This window comes from Bos taurus, chromosome 5 (genome assembly GCF_002263795.3).
Source record: "Bos taurus isolate L1 Dominette 01449 registration number 42190680 breed Hereford chromosome 5, ARS-UCD2.0, whole genome shotgun sequence".
Classification (NCBI taxonomy): Eukaryota; Metazoa; Chordata; class Mammalia; order Artiodactyla; family Bovidae; genus Bos; species Bos taurus.
The window spans coordinates 119,295,952-119,312,440 of record NC_037332.1 but is presented as its reverse complement, the minus strand read 5'-3'; the positions used below and the strand labels follow the sequence as shown (position 1 = coordinate 119,312,440).

The 16,489-nt window shown below is 55.7% G+C and overlaps 1 protein-coding gene across 2 annotated transcripts; it reads left to right on the top strand.

The window, feature by feature from the left end:
- The first annotated feature begins 333 nt into the window (after positions 1-333).
- ALG12 (ALG12 alpha-1,6-mannosyltransferase) lies at positions 334-9,212 on the top strand. Of its 2 annotated transcripts, NM_001103346.1 has the most exons (10): positions 348-396; positions 4,019-4,354; positions 4,419-4,551; positions 5,795-5,968; positions 6,332-6,526; positions 6,928-7,031; positions 7,554-7,777; positions 8,172-8,341; positions 8,424-8,499; positions 8,590-9,212. In NM_001103346.1, exons 2-10 carry the CDS (start codon positions 4,187-4,189, stop codon positions 8,819-8,821), a joined length of 1,476 nt encoding a protein of 491 aa, NP_001096816.1. In that variant the 5' UTR covers positions 348-396; positions 4,019-4,186; the 3' UTR covers positions 8,822-9,212. The 2 variants fall into 2 exon arrangements, with proteins under 2 accessions (XP_005207555.2, NP_001096816.1); XM_005207498.5 differs by lacking the exon at positions 5,795-5,968 and having other exon boundaries at positions 334-396.
- The last annotated feature ends 7,277 nt before the right edge of the window (positions 9,213-16,489 follow it).

Sequence of the window (16,489 nt, the reverse complement as noted above, 5' to 3'; positions counted from 1 at the left end):
GGGGATACTCGGCGGAGCCGGCTGGAGCCCCGCCCCACGCCAGCCCTCGCGCGGCGACTGGCCTTCTAGGCCCGCCCCGCCCCCGTGCGGCCCAATCCGGGCTCGCCACGAGCGGCTACCAATAGGAAGGCCCCGGGTCAGCGTCCCGCCGGGAGGCCGGGCGTGGGGGGCGTGGAGGCCAGGGCCCGCCCCTTGCGCCCGCCTCTCCCGCGCGTCGCCCGGCGCGGCCATCTTTACTCCGGGCAGCGAGGGCGTCCGCGACGGCGGCAGAGCCTCAGCGGCCATGTTAGGTTCGGGGAAGGGCGTCGCCGAAGCGCTTGGTTTCCGCCGCCCGACTTCCGGCCGCGGGCAGCCCAGGCGCGAGCGCTTCGAGGGACCGCGTAGTGGGCTGGCGAGGTCAGCGCGCGCGGCTGGGGCTCGGGGCGGGCTGAGGGGACCTCGGGCTGGCGCCGTCGCGGGGCTCCTTGGGCCTCACCGTGCGCGTGCACGCGGGACGACCGCCACGCTCCTCACCTGGGGCCAGCCGCGTCACCTGGGGCCTGAGGAATGTGTCTGGGGACCCAGGAGTCTGCATTCCCCGCCCCCCGTGCCCGAGGCCGTTGGCGCCGAAACCCGTGGTTTAAGTCAGGAGAAGGAACGTGGACATTACCTGGTCTCTTTAGGACAGAACTGCCAGAAGGAAGAAGCACAAGACAGTTTTCTCTGGCCTGATCTCTGCCAGCGCAGGTGCATCTGTTCACGGTCTCGGCCCAGTGGGGCTCACTGTGGTTTGTGTACTTGCTCATGCCCTGTGTGTCTCCTCCTGGTCCCGGGTGGGCATGCAGGGTGCTGCTAGTGCCTTCCAGAATAAGCTGCTTTGCTCTCGTCCATCAGCAGAGAGCACCCTCGTCTGGGGGAGAAGCCCCTAGGGCCTGGAGCAGGGCTGGTAATGTAGCTTTCACCCCACAGCTCCTGTGACCCCATGAACTGTAGCCCACCAGGCTCCTCTGTCCATGGGATTCTCCAGGTAAGAAAACTGGAGTGGGTTGCCATTTCCTTCTCTAGGGATCTTCCCAATGCAGGGATCGAACCCAGGTCTCCTGCATAGCAGGAGGATTCTCTACCATCTGAGCCACCGGGGAAGCCCCCTGAGATGTCAGGAGTGCGCTGCGGGCAGGGCCGTGGAGTGGGGTCTGCAGGGATGAGCCTGGAACAGCTGTGAGCCCCACTCCTGCCAAGTGGCACACGTGCAGCTAATCCCAGCACTCGGCTTCATACATGCTTCCTAGTTCTTGACAGTTTTTTAACCTCAGAGGAACAGAGAGCAGCATATGAATGTTCTGTGGTCTGCTCGGCGTCATTGGAAATTAAAGCATTAATGTGTCTTTAATGGAAACGTCTGCCTTGGAAACGAACAGAGATCATTCTGTCGTTTTTTGAGATTGCACCCAAGTACTGCATTTAGAACTCTTTTGTTGACTATGAGGGCTACTCCATCTCTTTTAAGAGATTCTTGCCCACAGTAGTAGATATAATGGTCATCTGAGTTAAACCCACCCATTTCCATTCCCAGGAATCAGTTCACTGATTCCTAAAATGACGTTCACTCTTGCCATCTCCTGTTTGACCACTTTCAATTTACCTTGATTCATGGACCTAACATTCCAGGTTCCTATGCAATACTGTTCTTTACAGCATTGGACTTTACTTCCATCACCAGTGACATCCACAACTGGGTGTTGGATCATAGAAAAAGCAAGAGTTCCAGAAAAATATCCACTTCTGCTTTACTGACTATGCCAAAACCTTGACTGTGTGGATCACCACAAACTGTGGAAAATTCTGAAAGAGATGGGAATACCAGACCACCTGACCTGCCTCCTGAGAAATCTGTATGCAGGTCAAGAAGCAACAGTTAGAACGGGACATGGAACAACAGACTGGTTCCAAATTGGGAAAGGAATATGTCAAGGCTGTATATTGTCACCGTGCTTATTTAACTTATATGCAGAGTACATCATGAGAAATGCCAGGCTGGATGAAGCACAGGCTGGAATCAAGATTGCTGGGAGGAACATCAGTAACCTCAGATATGCAGATGACACCACCCTTATGGCAGAAAGCAAACAGTAACTAAAGAGCCTCTTGATGAAAGTGAAAGAGGAGAGTGAAAAAACTGGTTTAGAACTCAACATTGAAAAAAATAAGATCATGGCATCCGGTCCCATCACTTCATGCCAAATAGATGGGGAAACAATGGAAACAGTGACAGACTTTATTTTCTTGGACTCCAGAATCACTGCACATGGTGATTGCAACCATAAAATTAAAAGACACTTGCTCCTTGGAAGAAAAGCTGTGACCAACCTAGATAGCATATTAAAAAGCAGAGACATTACGTTGCCAACAAAGGTCCGTCTAGTCAAAGCTATGGTTTTTCCAGTAGTCATGTATGGATGTGAGAGTTTGATTATAAAGAAAGCTGAGTGCCAAACAATTGATGCTTTGAACTGTGGAGCTGAAGAAGACTCTTGAGAGTCCCTTGGACTGCAAGGAGATCCAACCAGTCCATTTTAAAGGAGATCAATCAGTCCTGAATATTCATTGGAAGAACTGTTGCTGAAACTGAAACTCCAATACTTTGGGCACCTGATGTGACGAACTGACTCACTAGAAAAGACCCTGATGCTGGGAAAGATTGATGGTGGGAGGAGAAGGGGACGACAGAGGATGAGATGGTTGGATGGTCTCACAGACTTGATGAATGTGAGTTTGAGTAAGCTCTGGAAGTTGGTGATGGATGGGGAGGCCTGGCGTGCTGCAATTCATGAGGTGGCAAAGAGTCGGACACGACTGAGTGACTGGACTGAACTGAACGAAAATGTAAGCTGATGACGTCCACACTTAGTAGCGGTTATGAATTTGTTTTTCAAGTCGTCTGTTGAGCACCTGCTGAGCACCAGGTGGTGATGCAGCCGCGGGTCGTGATGGACAGGCCCCTCCTTGCTGAGGTTACAGTGGTGGGAAAACAGGAAAATCCCGCCCTTACAGTTTGGTAAGGGAACCAAGTTCTGTTACATCTCTCGGAACTGCGTTATTTGGTAATTCTGAATTATTAAAGCCCTCTTGACTCCCTTATTTCCCCCACCTCGCCACCACCGCCGTATGGAACAGGATTCCTCTTCCTCCTCCAGATTTTATTCAGTTGTGGATTCCCCACTTGCTGACTTAGGAGAGCAGAGACTTCATACATCTCCCTCTAACTAAAAAGCAGTTTTAACAAATGGCACTGTGGTTTTCTTCTTTCGCTTCTTGCTCTTCTGGTTTTAATCAAAGAAAAGCAAACGTGTTTTAAGACAAGCCACAAACAGGAAGAATTTGCTGTCTTCCCTCCCTCGCTGAGTGGAAAGATGTAGGTCTTCCGTGAGTAGGAGCCTCCCGGATGCTCCGTGGTTTTCTCAGAATCTTCGTTCCGAGGGGTACCCCCAGAGTCCTGGTGTGTGGGCGCCTGCAGTGCAGGCATCTGTCTGCGCCTCCCCCCCCCTCCCGCCCCCGCCCAGAAACATGCTTGTTTTCTGCCGTCCACCGGTTTGTGCTCACGACCAGCGTGGTGCTTCCCGGGGCTCGGAGAGGCTCCCGGGCGAAGTTCAGGATGCAGAACCCACGCCCCGTCACACAGTCCTGGGGGCGCAGGTCTTCGCTGCCCCAATCCACTCTCATGGCTGCCGCTCTGCTGTGCTCTAGGTGTGCCCCCCCACCCTCCTGCTTCACAGCCCCAGCCTGTCTGCTCTGGCTACTGCCCTGGGGGCCGAGCCCAACGTGTTCCTGACTCTCCCGCCAGATCCTAGCTTCTCAGTCCTGCTGTGTCCAGGGCCGGCTGACCCGGGCCCCAGCTGCCCACACACTCAGCTTGGGCTCTGAAACTCGGGTCCTTCTTCCTGGACGAGTATGCACAGACAGCTGAAAGAGGAAGATGGTTAAACCGTGAAAGTTTTTAAGCGTGATTTTTTTTCAGTATCCTGTGTCGATGTGTTTCCAGGTTACAGAAGCTGCGGCGCTTCAGAGCGGCCCTGTTCCCGCCACGTGTTTCCCAGGTGTTGATTCCAGCGGAGTTTTCGAGCTTGGGAACGTGTGTCTCCATCCTTTGAAAACACTCAAGAGCTGTGGTGCTGGCGGTGGATGAAGGTCCCTGAGGCGGGCGCACAGAATGGCTGGGAGAAGGCCGTCGGGCCTGGGCGGGCAGCGCCAGCTCCTGGGGCTGCTGGTGGCGGTGGCCGCGGCCCACCTGGCTGCCTGCCCCTATACCAAGGTGGAGGAGAGCTTCAACCTGCAGGCCACGCACGATCTGCTCTACCACCGCTCGGACGTGGAGAAGGTGAGCTCGCCTGAGTGACGAGGGGCCCCGGCCTGGGCCCGGCTGACCCGCCCTCTCCCTGCAGTTTGACCACCTCGAGTTCCCCGGCGTGGTCCCCAGGACGTTCCTTGGGCCGCTGCTGATCGCCGCGCTCTCCAGCCCTGCCGTCTACACACTCTCGCTGTTGGAGACGTCCAAGTTCTACTCTCAGCTCGTAGGTGAGGGCTCCTTCGGGGGCGGGGTGGAGAGCAGCGGCGGCATCACACAGCTGCGGTCACCCGGTTAAGGGGCCCTCAGTGGGAGTGGCCACCTCCTGGAATCCCGGCCGTCTTGGCCACTTGGTAGGCAGTTCAGTGGGGGCAGCGCCCACCTCCCCAGGCGGTGCCTGTGTGACAGCGGGGGCTGGGCCCCTGTCCCTGAGCAGCCACAGCACAGCTCATGCTGGTTGGCGTGCATGGTCAGAGAGCTCCTGGGACCAGGCGGCTGTGCCTCGGGAAAGGGCGGATGAGGAAGCAGAGATCGGCCATCCACTCGCACAGGGGGCCAGGCAGCCTCGGCGGGGGGGCTGGGGCCACGTCTGAGCGTCAGGTCCCTGGTAAGTGTAACCCTGGAGGTGTCAGCCGGGTGACAGGGCCTCTGGGGTGCCGGCCCTCGCCCGCATGTGTCTGCCCTGCCCAGCCCAGCCTCTGAGTGTCCCAGCCCTGCCCGGCGCCAACAGGCACGGAACAGCTCCAGGGTCGGGGTGCCAGCATCCAGGCCACCTGCTTCCCACGCCCAGCCCATTTGTTTGAGTTTCAGAAGTGTTTACTGTTAAATAAATAGTGTCACAGGACTCAAAGGTGGCCCACCATGCTCAAAAGGATTCGGTTACTAGCCAGTGAGACAGAAAATGCACAAATTCACCTAACTAGTTGCAGTAAAAACAACACACCGCTGCTTTAAATGGAACGTATTTAGTTTCGTTTTGCACGTCAGTTTTTACTGAAGTAGAGCCGATTCACAGCGATGCGTTCACGCCGGATGCACCGGAGCTCAGTCTCGCGTGCGCGCCGCCTCTCCCCGCCTCTCCCGTCACGGCTCTCACACCTTGTTGCCGTCGCTCCCCGTGCTGCACGGCGCGTCTTTGCGTCTTTGTTGACGTCTGTCACGCATGGCCCATGTGTCTGTTGATCGCAGACTCCTGAGCTGTCCCTCCCCGCTTCCGCTTTGGTAGCCAGAAGTGTGTGGCCTCGTGTGTGAGTGTTGTGCGTGCAGTGCTTTCGTGTCACATGGGATTCCACACACGAGTGACGCCACGTGGCATTCGCCCTTCTCCTGCACTTGACCTCTAGCATGATGACCTCTCGGTGCACCCGCTGCTGCACACGGCAGGGCTTCTCCGCAGCTGAGTGCCGTCGTGCTGTGTACACCGGCCCGCTTTTAGTACGGGATCCCCTGGGCACACGCACCCTCTCTGCTCAGTCAGGGCCGTCGTGGGACTCGGCGTGATTCTTGGACTCTGGACGCTACAAAAGGAAGTGAGGCGGCAGTTCGGGGCCACGGTGGCCGGCCTCTTCTGCTGGGTCACGGCCTCGCAGTTCCACCTGATGTTCTACTGCACACGGACGCTCCCCAATGTGCTGGCCCTGCCCGTGGGTGCGCCTGCCCTGCCCGGGTCCCCCAGGCTGGTGGGGGCGGTCCATCCAAGTGTCTGTTGAAAGCTGCTGCCCACCAGGTGTCTCAGAAACGCAGGACAGGGAGGCCAGGAAGTGAGCGAGCTCTGTCCCTGTGCAGGGCTCTGGCTTGGCCTCGGGGAAGCTGGTGGGGTGAGGCCTCCCCAAGAGCAGCACCTGGAGGAGGAGCTGGTCCGCGGGGCTGGGAGGGGGCAGGGACCCCAGAGGGGCTGGGTGGGCGAGGCTCCGCAGGAGGTGGGGGTGGTGCGGATGCAGCCCGGGCGGGCAGTCTCAGGGCTCCCGTGCCCCTTGAGCAGAGAGTGACGCCACGCCCGCCCTCCCACAGTGCTGCTGGCCCTGGCGGCCTGGCTGCAGCAGAGGTGGGCGCGCTTCATCTGGCTCTCGGCCTTCGTCATCCTGGTCTTCAGGGCCGAGCTGAGCCTGCTCCTGGGCCTGGCGCTGCTGCTGCCGCTCTGCTGGCGGAAACTCTCGCTGACCCGGGCCCTGCGCTGCGCCGTGCCGGCCGGGATCCTCTGCTTGGGTGAGTGGGTCCGGGGGCTGGGCCGGTAGGGGGCTGTGCCCTCTTCGTTGGGGACTTTCTCATCTCTGTTCCTCATTAAGTAGAATCCCCTGCACCTCCCATGGGGTTACAGAGTCCCAGTGCGGGTCTTCTGGCTCTGCTGCCCAAGCATCCCCCACTGGATCCCCTCCACAGGATCCCCGTCAGGGCCCCCTCTTCCTGTGCCTCGGCCAGGCTGGGCAGACGTGGGGGCACCTGCGTGTGGGGGCTGCTTTGGGGGAGGACCCAACACCTTAGCTCCTCCGAGGGACACTGCTGTGGCTCCTGGCTGCTCTGCTGATGGGGCCGTGTCTGGGGGGACCTCCACCTGTGACAGCTTCCGGGGTGGCCTGCGCTCTCCTGAGCTGCTCTTCCTTTCTCAGGACTGACGGTGGCCGTGGACTCCTATTTCTGGCGCTACCTCGTGTGGCCAGAAGGAAAGGTGCTCTGGTACAACACCGTCCTGAACAAGAGTTCCAACTGGGGCGTATCCTTCCGTTGGGGCAGAGCGAGGAACTGCTGTCTGCTGCACCTGCGCCTCAGGGAGCGTGGCGGCTGCTGTGGCGCCGGCACCAGCACTTCCTCCTCTGCAGGGCAGGTCTCCCTGGTCCTGAGTCTGTGCCCTGAGGAGACACCACTGAGCATCTTAGCCCAGCTTCTCCTCTGTCCTTGTACTCTTCTGATTTAGCGTTTTACTCTGGGTTCTTTAAAAGACATCCCCGAAGGGAACGGGCGCTGTGGGTGCCCAGTGTGCCCCCACCCGGGACAGGCTGTTTTCACAGTGAAAGATGGAGGGATGGTTCTGGGCAGTCCCACTCGCCATCTGCAGCTGTGGCAGCCTGTGTGTGGGGTCACCGTCCCTGTGTGAGGGGTCACTGTCCCCGTGTGAGGGGTCACGCCGTGGCCCGAGCTGTGGGGTTCCTGGGTGCTGCGGGCGGGGTGCCATCAGGCTGGCAGGGGAGGGCGGGCTGCCACGGGGGTGCCCGCAGCCTCCTTAACCCACGCCCAGACCTCGCCGCTGCTCTGGTATTTCTACTCAGCGCTGCCGCGCGGCCTGGGCTGCAGCCTGCTCTTCGTGCCGCTGGGGGCGGTGGACAGGCGGGCCCTGGCGCTGCTGCTGCCCGCTCTGGGCTTCGTGGCCCTGTACTCGCTGCTGCCACACAAGGAGCTGCGCTTCATCATCTACACCTTCCCGCTGCTCAACGTCGTGGCTGCCAGGGGCTGTGCCCGCGTGTGAGTGCCGCCGGCCGCCTTGCGGGCTTGCCCGGGGCCATGAACTGGGTTGCAAAGGGGAGGGTGTCCAGGGTGACCGACAGGCTCAACTGGGCGCCCGGCCGGGGTCCGGTGCGGGGTCCAGCCTGAGTCTGCAGGGCCTGTGGCCGGCCTGTAGAGGCAGCGGGCGCTTGTCCGTGCTCTGCCCGGCACCAGGCAGCTTGGGACGTGCCTGAGGCCAGGCTCTGACCCAAGGGGTGACTCGGGACGCTTGAAGGGCTAACGCGGGCTTGACCTTGGTACCTGGTGGGGTTTCCGCGTCTGTCGCATCCGCTGTGTGGTGACGGCTCGTGTAGGGACGTGGCAGCGGGCGGCTGTGCTCTTCATGGCGGTCCCCGGCTCTGCTCCCTCCCAGGCTGAACAGTTATAGGAAGTCCTGGCTGCACAGAGTGGGGTCCCTCCTAGTGCTGGGGCACCTCGTGGTGAACGCCGTGTACTCGGCCACGGGCCTGTACGTGTCCCACTTCAACTACCCTGGCGGCGTGGCGATGCAGAGGCTGCACCAGCTGGTGCCCGCCCGCACAGGTGGGTGCACGGCTCCGGGCCTGGGCGGTCTTGCCAGAGGCGCGGGCCCCCGGCGCTGACAGGGCTGGCCCGCTCTCCACAGATGTCGTTCTGCACATCGACGTGGCCGCTGCCCAGACGGGTGTGTCCCGCTTCCTGGAGATCAACAGTGCCTGGAGGTACGTCCTCCCTTTGGCGCGGGCTCCCGGGGGCGCTGGGTGCCAGAGGCCAGCGTGGGCCTGCAGAGCACGGCGTGCTCTCCTCCACAGGTACGAGAAGACGGAAGACCTGCAGCCGGGCTCGGAGCGCATGCTGGCCTACACGCACCTGCTCATGGAGGCCGCTCCCGGGCCCCTGGCACTCTACCGAGACACGCACCGCGTCTTGGCCCGCGTCCCGGGCACCACCGGGCTGAGTGTGAACCTGAGCAGACTGCCTCCCTTTGACGTGAACCTGCAGACCAAGCTTGTGCTTCTGGAGCGGGTCCGCGGGCCTCCCTGAGGGGGTGGGGCCCCAGGGACGCAGGTGCCCGCCAGCTTCCGCCAGGCGAGCCGGGAACCGACAGGACAGCGGCTGCCCATCCCCGGCCGCGCCTGGGTCTCCGCGGCCGTGTTGCCTGCAGCCTGCGGTAATGAGGGCACTGGTGGGTACTGACCCTGCCCACCGTCCAGGCCATGGGCCTTGCCCTGAGGAGCTGCTCCAGGGCAGCAGGCGGTGGCCTCTCGGCGCCTGGCAGGGCCCCTGGGCGGTGGAAACCTGAAGGCCAGCATGTGCTGGGCGCACCCCCACTGTGCCTGGCCCTGCAGGGCAGGGCCTCCTCTGTGGTCACGGGCACGCCGTCTCTGTTTCAGAAGAGATCTTAGGAGATAAACATGTTCAGAAAGAATAAGAATGACATTGTACGTTGCCTTATCACTGATTCTCCGGCAGCTGGGAGACAGTCGTCCCTGGCTTTAAGTGAATCTGGTTCTTCCTGTTTCCTGAGCTGTGTCCACCGAGCTCCTGGCGTGTGTCCAGCCCCACCAGGCCCTGGTGAGGATGCGGAGAACTGCATGTGCTTTTCACATGTGTAAGAGCACTCTGCATATCCACACACATGCTACACGCCTGTGCAGAGACATGGACTCTCTGGGCACTCCAGAGTGAGTCGCCGACAGCCTGGCCTCCACCCCGAGCGCCTCAGTGCCCCAGGAAGTGCCGGGGGACTTCCCCACCTTCAGGGACTGCTCTTTGCGCTGAAGCTGACAGCCTGCGCACCCACCGACAGGGAGGCCCCTCCCCTGCAGCGCCCCCTGGGGTCCTGCTGCAGCCGGTCCGTGGCGCCCCCACACCCACAACTGAAGCTCCCACTTCCCTGCGTGTGTCCCCCACGTGTGCTCCCTGTGCATGGATGCCGCTGGGCCTGGCTGGGCTGTGAACGGCCCAGTGGGCTGCCTTGGTGTCCAGCTGCAGCCTGGCCTGGGGTCTGGTCAGCTGTGCTGGCCCGGCCGCGTGCCCTGTCAAGAATCTGCTGCGTGGCTGCTTCCTGGCCCCGGGTGTTCACCCAGGCTGCTCGGGTGTCTGTCCCGCCCTGGAGGCAGCCGTTTTGAGGGCCCAGGCTCCTTGTGGCTGGGCTGGTTTTAGAGACCCAGATGCAGCTGCACAGTGTGCTCGCTGCCGTCCGCCTGCCCGTGTTTGTAGGCCTTTCTGCCGAGGGGGGTATCAGGCACACCTGTGTGTGCACACGTGTGTACATGTGGACATGCACAGGTGTAAGGCGTCACACGCCAGGCTGATACCACCAGCCCCACCGCATCTCTGGGTGTCAGTGCACACTTGACCTTCGAGCAATGCAGGGGCCGGGTCGCCAACCCCCGCCCCCAGTCAGAAATCGCAGCTTCACCTTTGACTCCCCCAAAGCTTAGTTACTAACAGCTACTGTTGACTGAAGGCCTTACCGATAACATGAACGGTTGAGGACATTTTTGCAGGTTATATACTCTTCCAGTTATGTAAGGCTATAGAAAAGAAAACTATGGGGATTTCCTTGGCGGTCTGGAGGGTAAGACTCCACACTTTGACTGCAGGGGGCCAGGGCTCACTCCTTGGTTGAACTGAGATCCCACAAGCCTTGAGGTGCAGCCCCCAGAAGAAAACAAGATCACGAAGAAAAACCCTATGGAACTGCATCAGCATCGCAAGTTTTGTCCCCTGCCCCTAGGATGGGTCATCTGTCAGGACCTGCACTGCACAGAGCGCTGTGGATGTCACACGTTACAAACCCCAGACAGAAAAAAGGGGGGGACTGCCAACGCAGGGGACGCCCCTGCGGTCCCTGCGAGAATACCCACACGCCCTGGAGCAGCTACGCCCAAGCGGCAGGGCCCTGCCTGCAACGGGAGAAGCCGCCTCAGAAGCTTGCACCCCGTGACTAGAGAAGGCCTGTGTGCAACGAAGACCCAGCACAGCCAAGATGATTACTTTTAAAAGGTTAAAAAAACAAAAATGTGAAAAATTCAGTTACGTACAGGTACAATTATCTGAGGATTGATAGTCAAGAAGCAGCAATACGATCGCTTAGTCACTCAGTACCATCAGCACTTCAAGGTAGCCCAGCCTATACGCTAATGGGTGGGCCGTCCTGTCTTTTCTGGCGTATACTATTGCAGTCATGGTCACGATACAGTACTGGGGACACTTGCATTAAAAAAGAAAACCTGCGATGACAGACCGTGACACTTTATCCACTTAGGGAGAGTTGCACACAGTTCTTGGAAAGCAAAGTTAGAAACAAGACCGATGCGGTATCAGTTTCACCTTATGTCTCCGTGAGGACAGACTGTCTGCTTCCACACGAGCCCTGTGCGCCGTGTGCAGCTGTTAGGCTTTCACATTGAGACACGACGAGCGGTCTGTCCATTCCCTAAGTCCTCCCTGTCCTCACGCTGAGCAGGCTGGGGGGTGGGGAGGGGGCTTCATAGAAATGCCTCGTGATGCCCGCCGGACTTCTGTCTTCTCCGAACGTGCTTCCACACCACACCAGCCCTTCCCCATCTGCCCGTGTAGCGCGTGAAGAGGTGGGAAGCTGTCTTGGAGAATCAGAGCCCTTCTGCCCGCTGCTGTGACGTCAGTTTGCTCCCTGGCGCCGCGTCTTCCGGACCGTCTGGCCATGGTTCAGGAGTTCTCATCTCCACCAGTCCCTCTTCTGTCAATGCCTCTGTTAGCCCTGGAATTTTTAAATTTGGGGGCCATGCCTCGCGGCATGTGGGCTCTTAGTTCTCCGGCCAGGGAGCTGAGCTGCACCCCTGCAGTGGAAGCGTGGAGCACTAACTGCTGGGCCAGCAGGGGAGTCCCAGCCCTGGAATTTCCTGAAGACCTCTATCTCAGAACCACTCACCCCCCGGGTCATGTTGCCAGGCCCACAGTCTCTCGTGATTTCCTTGAGTGGCTGTGTCGTAAACCCTGGGAGTCACGCACAGCATCGAGACAGTCTTCTCCAGCAGGATTTTTTTTTAGAACAGCACTGTCAATAGTGTGAGCCTCCCACCTCTCACGGTGTTCTCTCAGTGTCTCTTCGGTAGCGCTGACGACCCTTCCGCAGTACCCTATGTGGAGCCTCACAGGTCCTCATGACCCCTGACCTGGAGGCTGAACAGAGCCTCCGTGGCTGGGTAAGCAGACCTTGTCTGTGCTTCGGTGTTGAACTCCCGGGGAACTGACGAGCTTCCTGAACGCAGGGACGAGGCATCGATGGAACCAAGCCAGAGACGTGGCCTGGCCATGCCGGCCTCCTGATGTCCAGCCACAGGCGGGCACCTGCTGGGCCCCTCCTCCCTTCCAGGCTCGCGGGCCATCTCGTCATAAACCTGACCACGTCTGAACAAAGGAGAAGTGGCCCGTTCGTTCCCGCCTTAAACCCTGCTGCTTGCTTCTCATCGTGAATGGCCTTTGGGGCCTTTTCCCCAGAATACAGTACAGTGCTTTGTCTGCACTGAACACTGCTCAGGCAGATGGCCCTTCTGCGCAGCGATTTTCTGAACGGTGTCTGGTCCTCGTTTGCAGGCTTGTGTCAGCAGAAGTTGCCGCTCCTGTTATCCTGACGTTTTTAAAGCCAAACCTCCATCTGAAATCATCAAACCACACTTTGCTGGCATTCAGTTCTCCATCTTTACCTCCTTCGCCTTCCGTTCAAGTTGCCATGTGGTGACTTTGCCTTTTCTTGAATGATGTTAGTATCTATAAGCACCCCTTTCTTATGGCAAGCCTCAGTTCACTCACTCAGTCATGTCCGACTCTTTGCGAACCCATGGACTGCAGCATGCCAGGCTTCCACATCCTTCATCATCTCCTGGAGTTTGCTCAAACTTCTGTCCATCAAGTTGGTGATGCCATGCAACCATCTGTCATCCCTTTTCCTCCCACCTTCAACCTTTCCCAGCATCAGGGTCTTGTCCAATGAGTCGGTTCTTCTCAGCAGGTGGCCAAAGTATTGGAGCTTCAGCTTCAACATCAGTCCTTCCAATGAACACCCAGGGCTGATCTCCTTCAGAATGGACTGGTTGGATCTCCTTGCAGTCCAAGGGACTCTCAAGAGTCTTCTCCAACACCACAGTTCAAAAGCATCAGTTCTTCGGTGCTCAGCTTTCTTTATGGTCCAACTCTCACATCCATACGTGACCACTGGAAAAACCATAGCTTTGACTAGACAGACCTTTGTTGGCAACATAATGTCTCTGCTCTTTAATATGCTGTCTAGGTTGGTCATAGCTTTTCTCCCAGGGAGCAAGTGTCTTTTAATTTCATGGCTACAGTCACCATCTTCTGTGATTTTGGAGCCCAAGAAAATAAAGTCTGTTACTGTTTCCATTGTTTCCCCATTTATTTGGCATGAAGTGATGGGACTGGATGCCATAATCTTAGTTTTCTGAATGTTGAATTTTAAGCCAACTTCTTCAGTCTCCTCTTTCACTTTCATCAAGAGGCTCTTTATTCCTTCTTTGCTTTCTGCCATAAGGGTGATGTCATCTGCATATCTGAGGTTATTGATATTTCTCCTGGCAACCTTGATTCCAGTTTGTGCTTCATCCAGCCTGGCATTTCTCATGATGTACTTTGCATAGAAGTAAAATAAGCAGGGTGACAATATGCAGCCTTGACGTACTCCTTTTCCTATTTGGAACCAGTCTGTTGTTCCATGTCCAGTTCTAACTGTTGCTTCCTGACCTGCATACAGATTTCTCAGGAGGCAGGTCAGGTGCTCTGGTATTCTCATCTCTTTCAGAATTTCCTGCAGTTTGTTGTGATCCACACAGTCAGAGGTTTTGGCATAGTCAATGAAGCAGAAGTAGATGTTTTTCTGGAACTCTCTTGCTTTTTCAGTGATCCAACAGATTTTGGCAATTTGGTCTCTGGTTCCTCTGCCTTTCTAAATCCAGCTTGAACATCTGGAAGCTCACAATTCATGTACTGTTGAAGCCTGTCTTGGAGAATTTTGAGCATTACTAGCGTGTGAGATTTGGAGAAGGCAGTGGCACCCCACTCCAGTACTCTTCCCTGGAAAATCCCATGGATGGAAGAGCCTGGTGGGCTACAGTCCATGGGGTCGCTAAGAGTCGGACACGACTGAGCGACTTCACTTTCATTTTTCACTTTCATGCATTGGAGAAGGAAATGGCAAGCCACTCCAGTGTTCTTGCCTTGAGAATCCAGGGACGGAGGAGCCTGGTGGGCTGCCTTCTATGGGGTTGCACAGAGTCGGATACGACTGAAGCGACTTAGCAGCAGCAGCGTGTGAGATGAGTGCAATTGTGCGGTAGTTTGAGCATTCTTTGGCATTGCCTTTCTTTGGAATTGGAATGAAAAGTGACCTTTTCCAGTCCAGTGGCCACTGCTGACTTTTCCAAATTTGCTGGCATATTGAGTGCAGCACTTTCACAGCATCATCTTTTATGATTTGAAATAGCTCAACTGGAATTCCATCACCTCCACTAGCTTTGTTCATAGTGATGGTTCCTAAGACCTACTTGACTTCACATTCCAGGATGTCTGGCTCTAGGTGAGTGATCACACCATCGTGATTATCTGGGTCGTGAAGGTCTTTTTTGTACATTTCTTCTGTGTATTCTTGCCACCTCTTCTTCGTATCTTCTGCTTCTGTTAGGTTCATGCCATTTCTGTCTTTTATTGAGCCCATCTTTGCATGAAATGTTCCCTTGGTATCTCTAATTTTCCTGAAGTGATCTCTAGTCTTTCCCATTCTATTGTTTTCCTCTATTCCTTTGCATTGATCTCTGAGGAATTTCTCTTTTTTATCTCTCCTTGCTATTCTTTGGAACGCTGCATTCAAACTGGTATATCTTTCCTTTTCTCCTTTGCCTTTAGCTTCTCTTCTTTTCTCAGCTATTTGTAAGGCCTCCTCAGACAGCCATTTTGCCTTTTTGCATTTCTTTTTCTTGGGGATGGTCTTGATCACGGCCTCCTATACAGTGTCCCGAACCTCCTTCCGTAGTTCTTCAGGCATTCTATCAGATCTAATCCCTTCAATCTGTCACTTCCACTGTATAATTGTAAGGGATTTGATTTGGGTCATACCTGAATGGTCTAGTGGTTTTCCCTACTTTCTTCAAGTCTGAATTTGGCAATAAGGAGTTGATGATCTGAGCCACAGTCAGCTCCCAGCCTTGTTTTTGCTGACTGTATAGAGCTTCTCCATCTTTCACTGCAAAGAATATAATCAAGCTGATTTAAGTATTGACCACTGGTGATGTCCATGTGTAGGGTCTTTTCTTGTGTTGTTGCAAGAAGGTCTTTGCTATGACCAGTGTGTTCTCTTGGCAAAACTCATGAGCCTTTGCCCTGCTTCATTCTGTACTCAAAGGCCAAACTTGCCTGTTATTCCAGGTATCTCTTGACTTCCTACTATTGCATTCCAGTCCCCTGTGATGAAAAGAACATCTTTTTTGGGTGTTAGTTCTAGAAGGTCTTATAGATCTTCATAGATCCGTTCAGCTTCTTCAGCATTACCGGTTGGGGCATAGACTTGGATTACTGTGATATTGAATGGTCTGCCTTAGAAACAGAGATCATTCTGTCGTTTTTGAGATTGCACCCAAGTACTGCATTTCGGACTCTTGTTGGCTGTGATGGCCACTCCATTTCTTCTAAGGGAGCCTTGCCCACAGTCGTAGATACAATGGTCATCTGAGTTAAATTCACCCATTCCAGTCCATTTTAGTTTGCTGGCAAGCCTGCACACGCATAAAAGCTGCTTTTTCAAATAAAAACAAGTATTTTGCAAGCAGTGCCTGATGTTCACGCCTGCTGGCGCAGCTGCAGCTTCAGAGCTCCTTTTCTGTTTTTACAATGAGAGAAGCTTTAGGATGTACAGAGGTTTCCTTACAGTTAGCATTTTTCACAAAGTGAAGACTCCCACCTGATGTTAAATACAGATTTTTTAAAAAAGCAATTTTTATTTTAAAAGTTGGGAAGTTAAATCCCGTGACTTTACCTTCTAATTTATGATTTCATGACTTCTGAGATCTTCGGGGTTTTTGTCCAGTGAAGAGGGCTGTGCAGTGTGTGTGCTCCCCGTTTACTTGAGGCAGAGCGTTTAGTTCTACTTTTCTGTTATTTCTGGGGCTTCCTGGTGGCTCAGATGGTAAAGAATCTGCCTGAAATGCAGGAGACCCAGGTTCAATCCTTGGGTCAGGAAGATCCACTGGAAGGTTCCGTCCTGTGAGTGGAGCTGAACGTCTTCATAGAGTTCAGTCACTCAGTCGTGTCCGCCTCTTTGCGACCCCATGGTCTGCAGCACACCAGGCCTCCCTGTTCATCACCAGCTCCCGGCACTTACCCGAACTCAGGTCCATCGAGTCGCTGATGCCATCCAAGCATCTCGTCCTCTGTCGTCCCCTTCTCCTCCTGCCTTCAGTCTTTCCCAGCATCAGGGTCTTTTCCAGTGAGTCGGCTCTACACATCATGTTGGTATCTATGTATCTTCTTTGGTGAGGAATCTGTTGAGGTCTTTAAGTCCACTTGTCAGTCAGGTTCCTTGTTTTCTTGAGTTTTAAGAGTTCGTTGTATATTTTGAATGATAAGTCTTTTTTTCAGCTATGTCTTTTGCAAATGTTTTCTCCCAGTCTGTGGCTTGTTTTCTTTCTCTTGACACTGTCAACGTAAGGTTTTATTTTT

What these genes read in the sequence shown, in the direction of transcription:
- ALG12 (NM_001103346.1), top strand. Translation starts at nt 4,187, where the DNA reads ATGGCTGGGAGAAGGCCGTCGGGCCTGGGCGGGCAGCGCCAGCTCCTG. An exon ending in GCCAGGGGCTGTGCCCGCGT is followed by an intron (nt 7,778 to 8,171) that starts GTGAGTGCCGCC and finishes GCTCCCTCCCAG; the next exon opens with GCTGAACAGTTATAGGAAGT. An exon ending in GCTGGTGCCCGCCCGCACAG is followed by an intron (nt 8,342 to 8,423) that starts GTGGGTGCACGG and finishes CGCTCTCCACAG; the next exon opens with ATGTCGTTCTGCACATCGAC.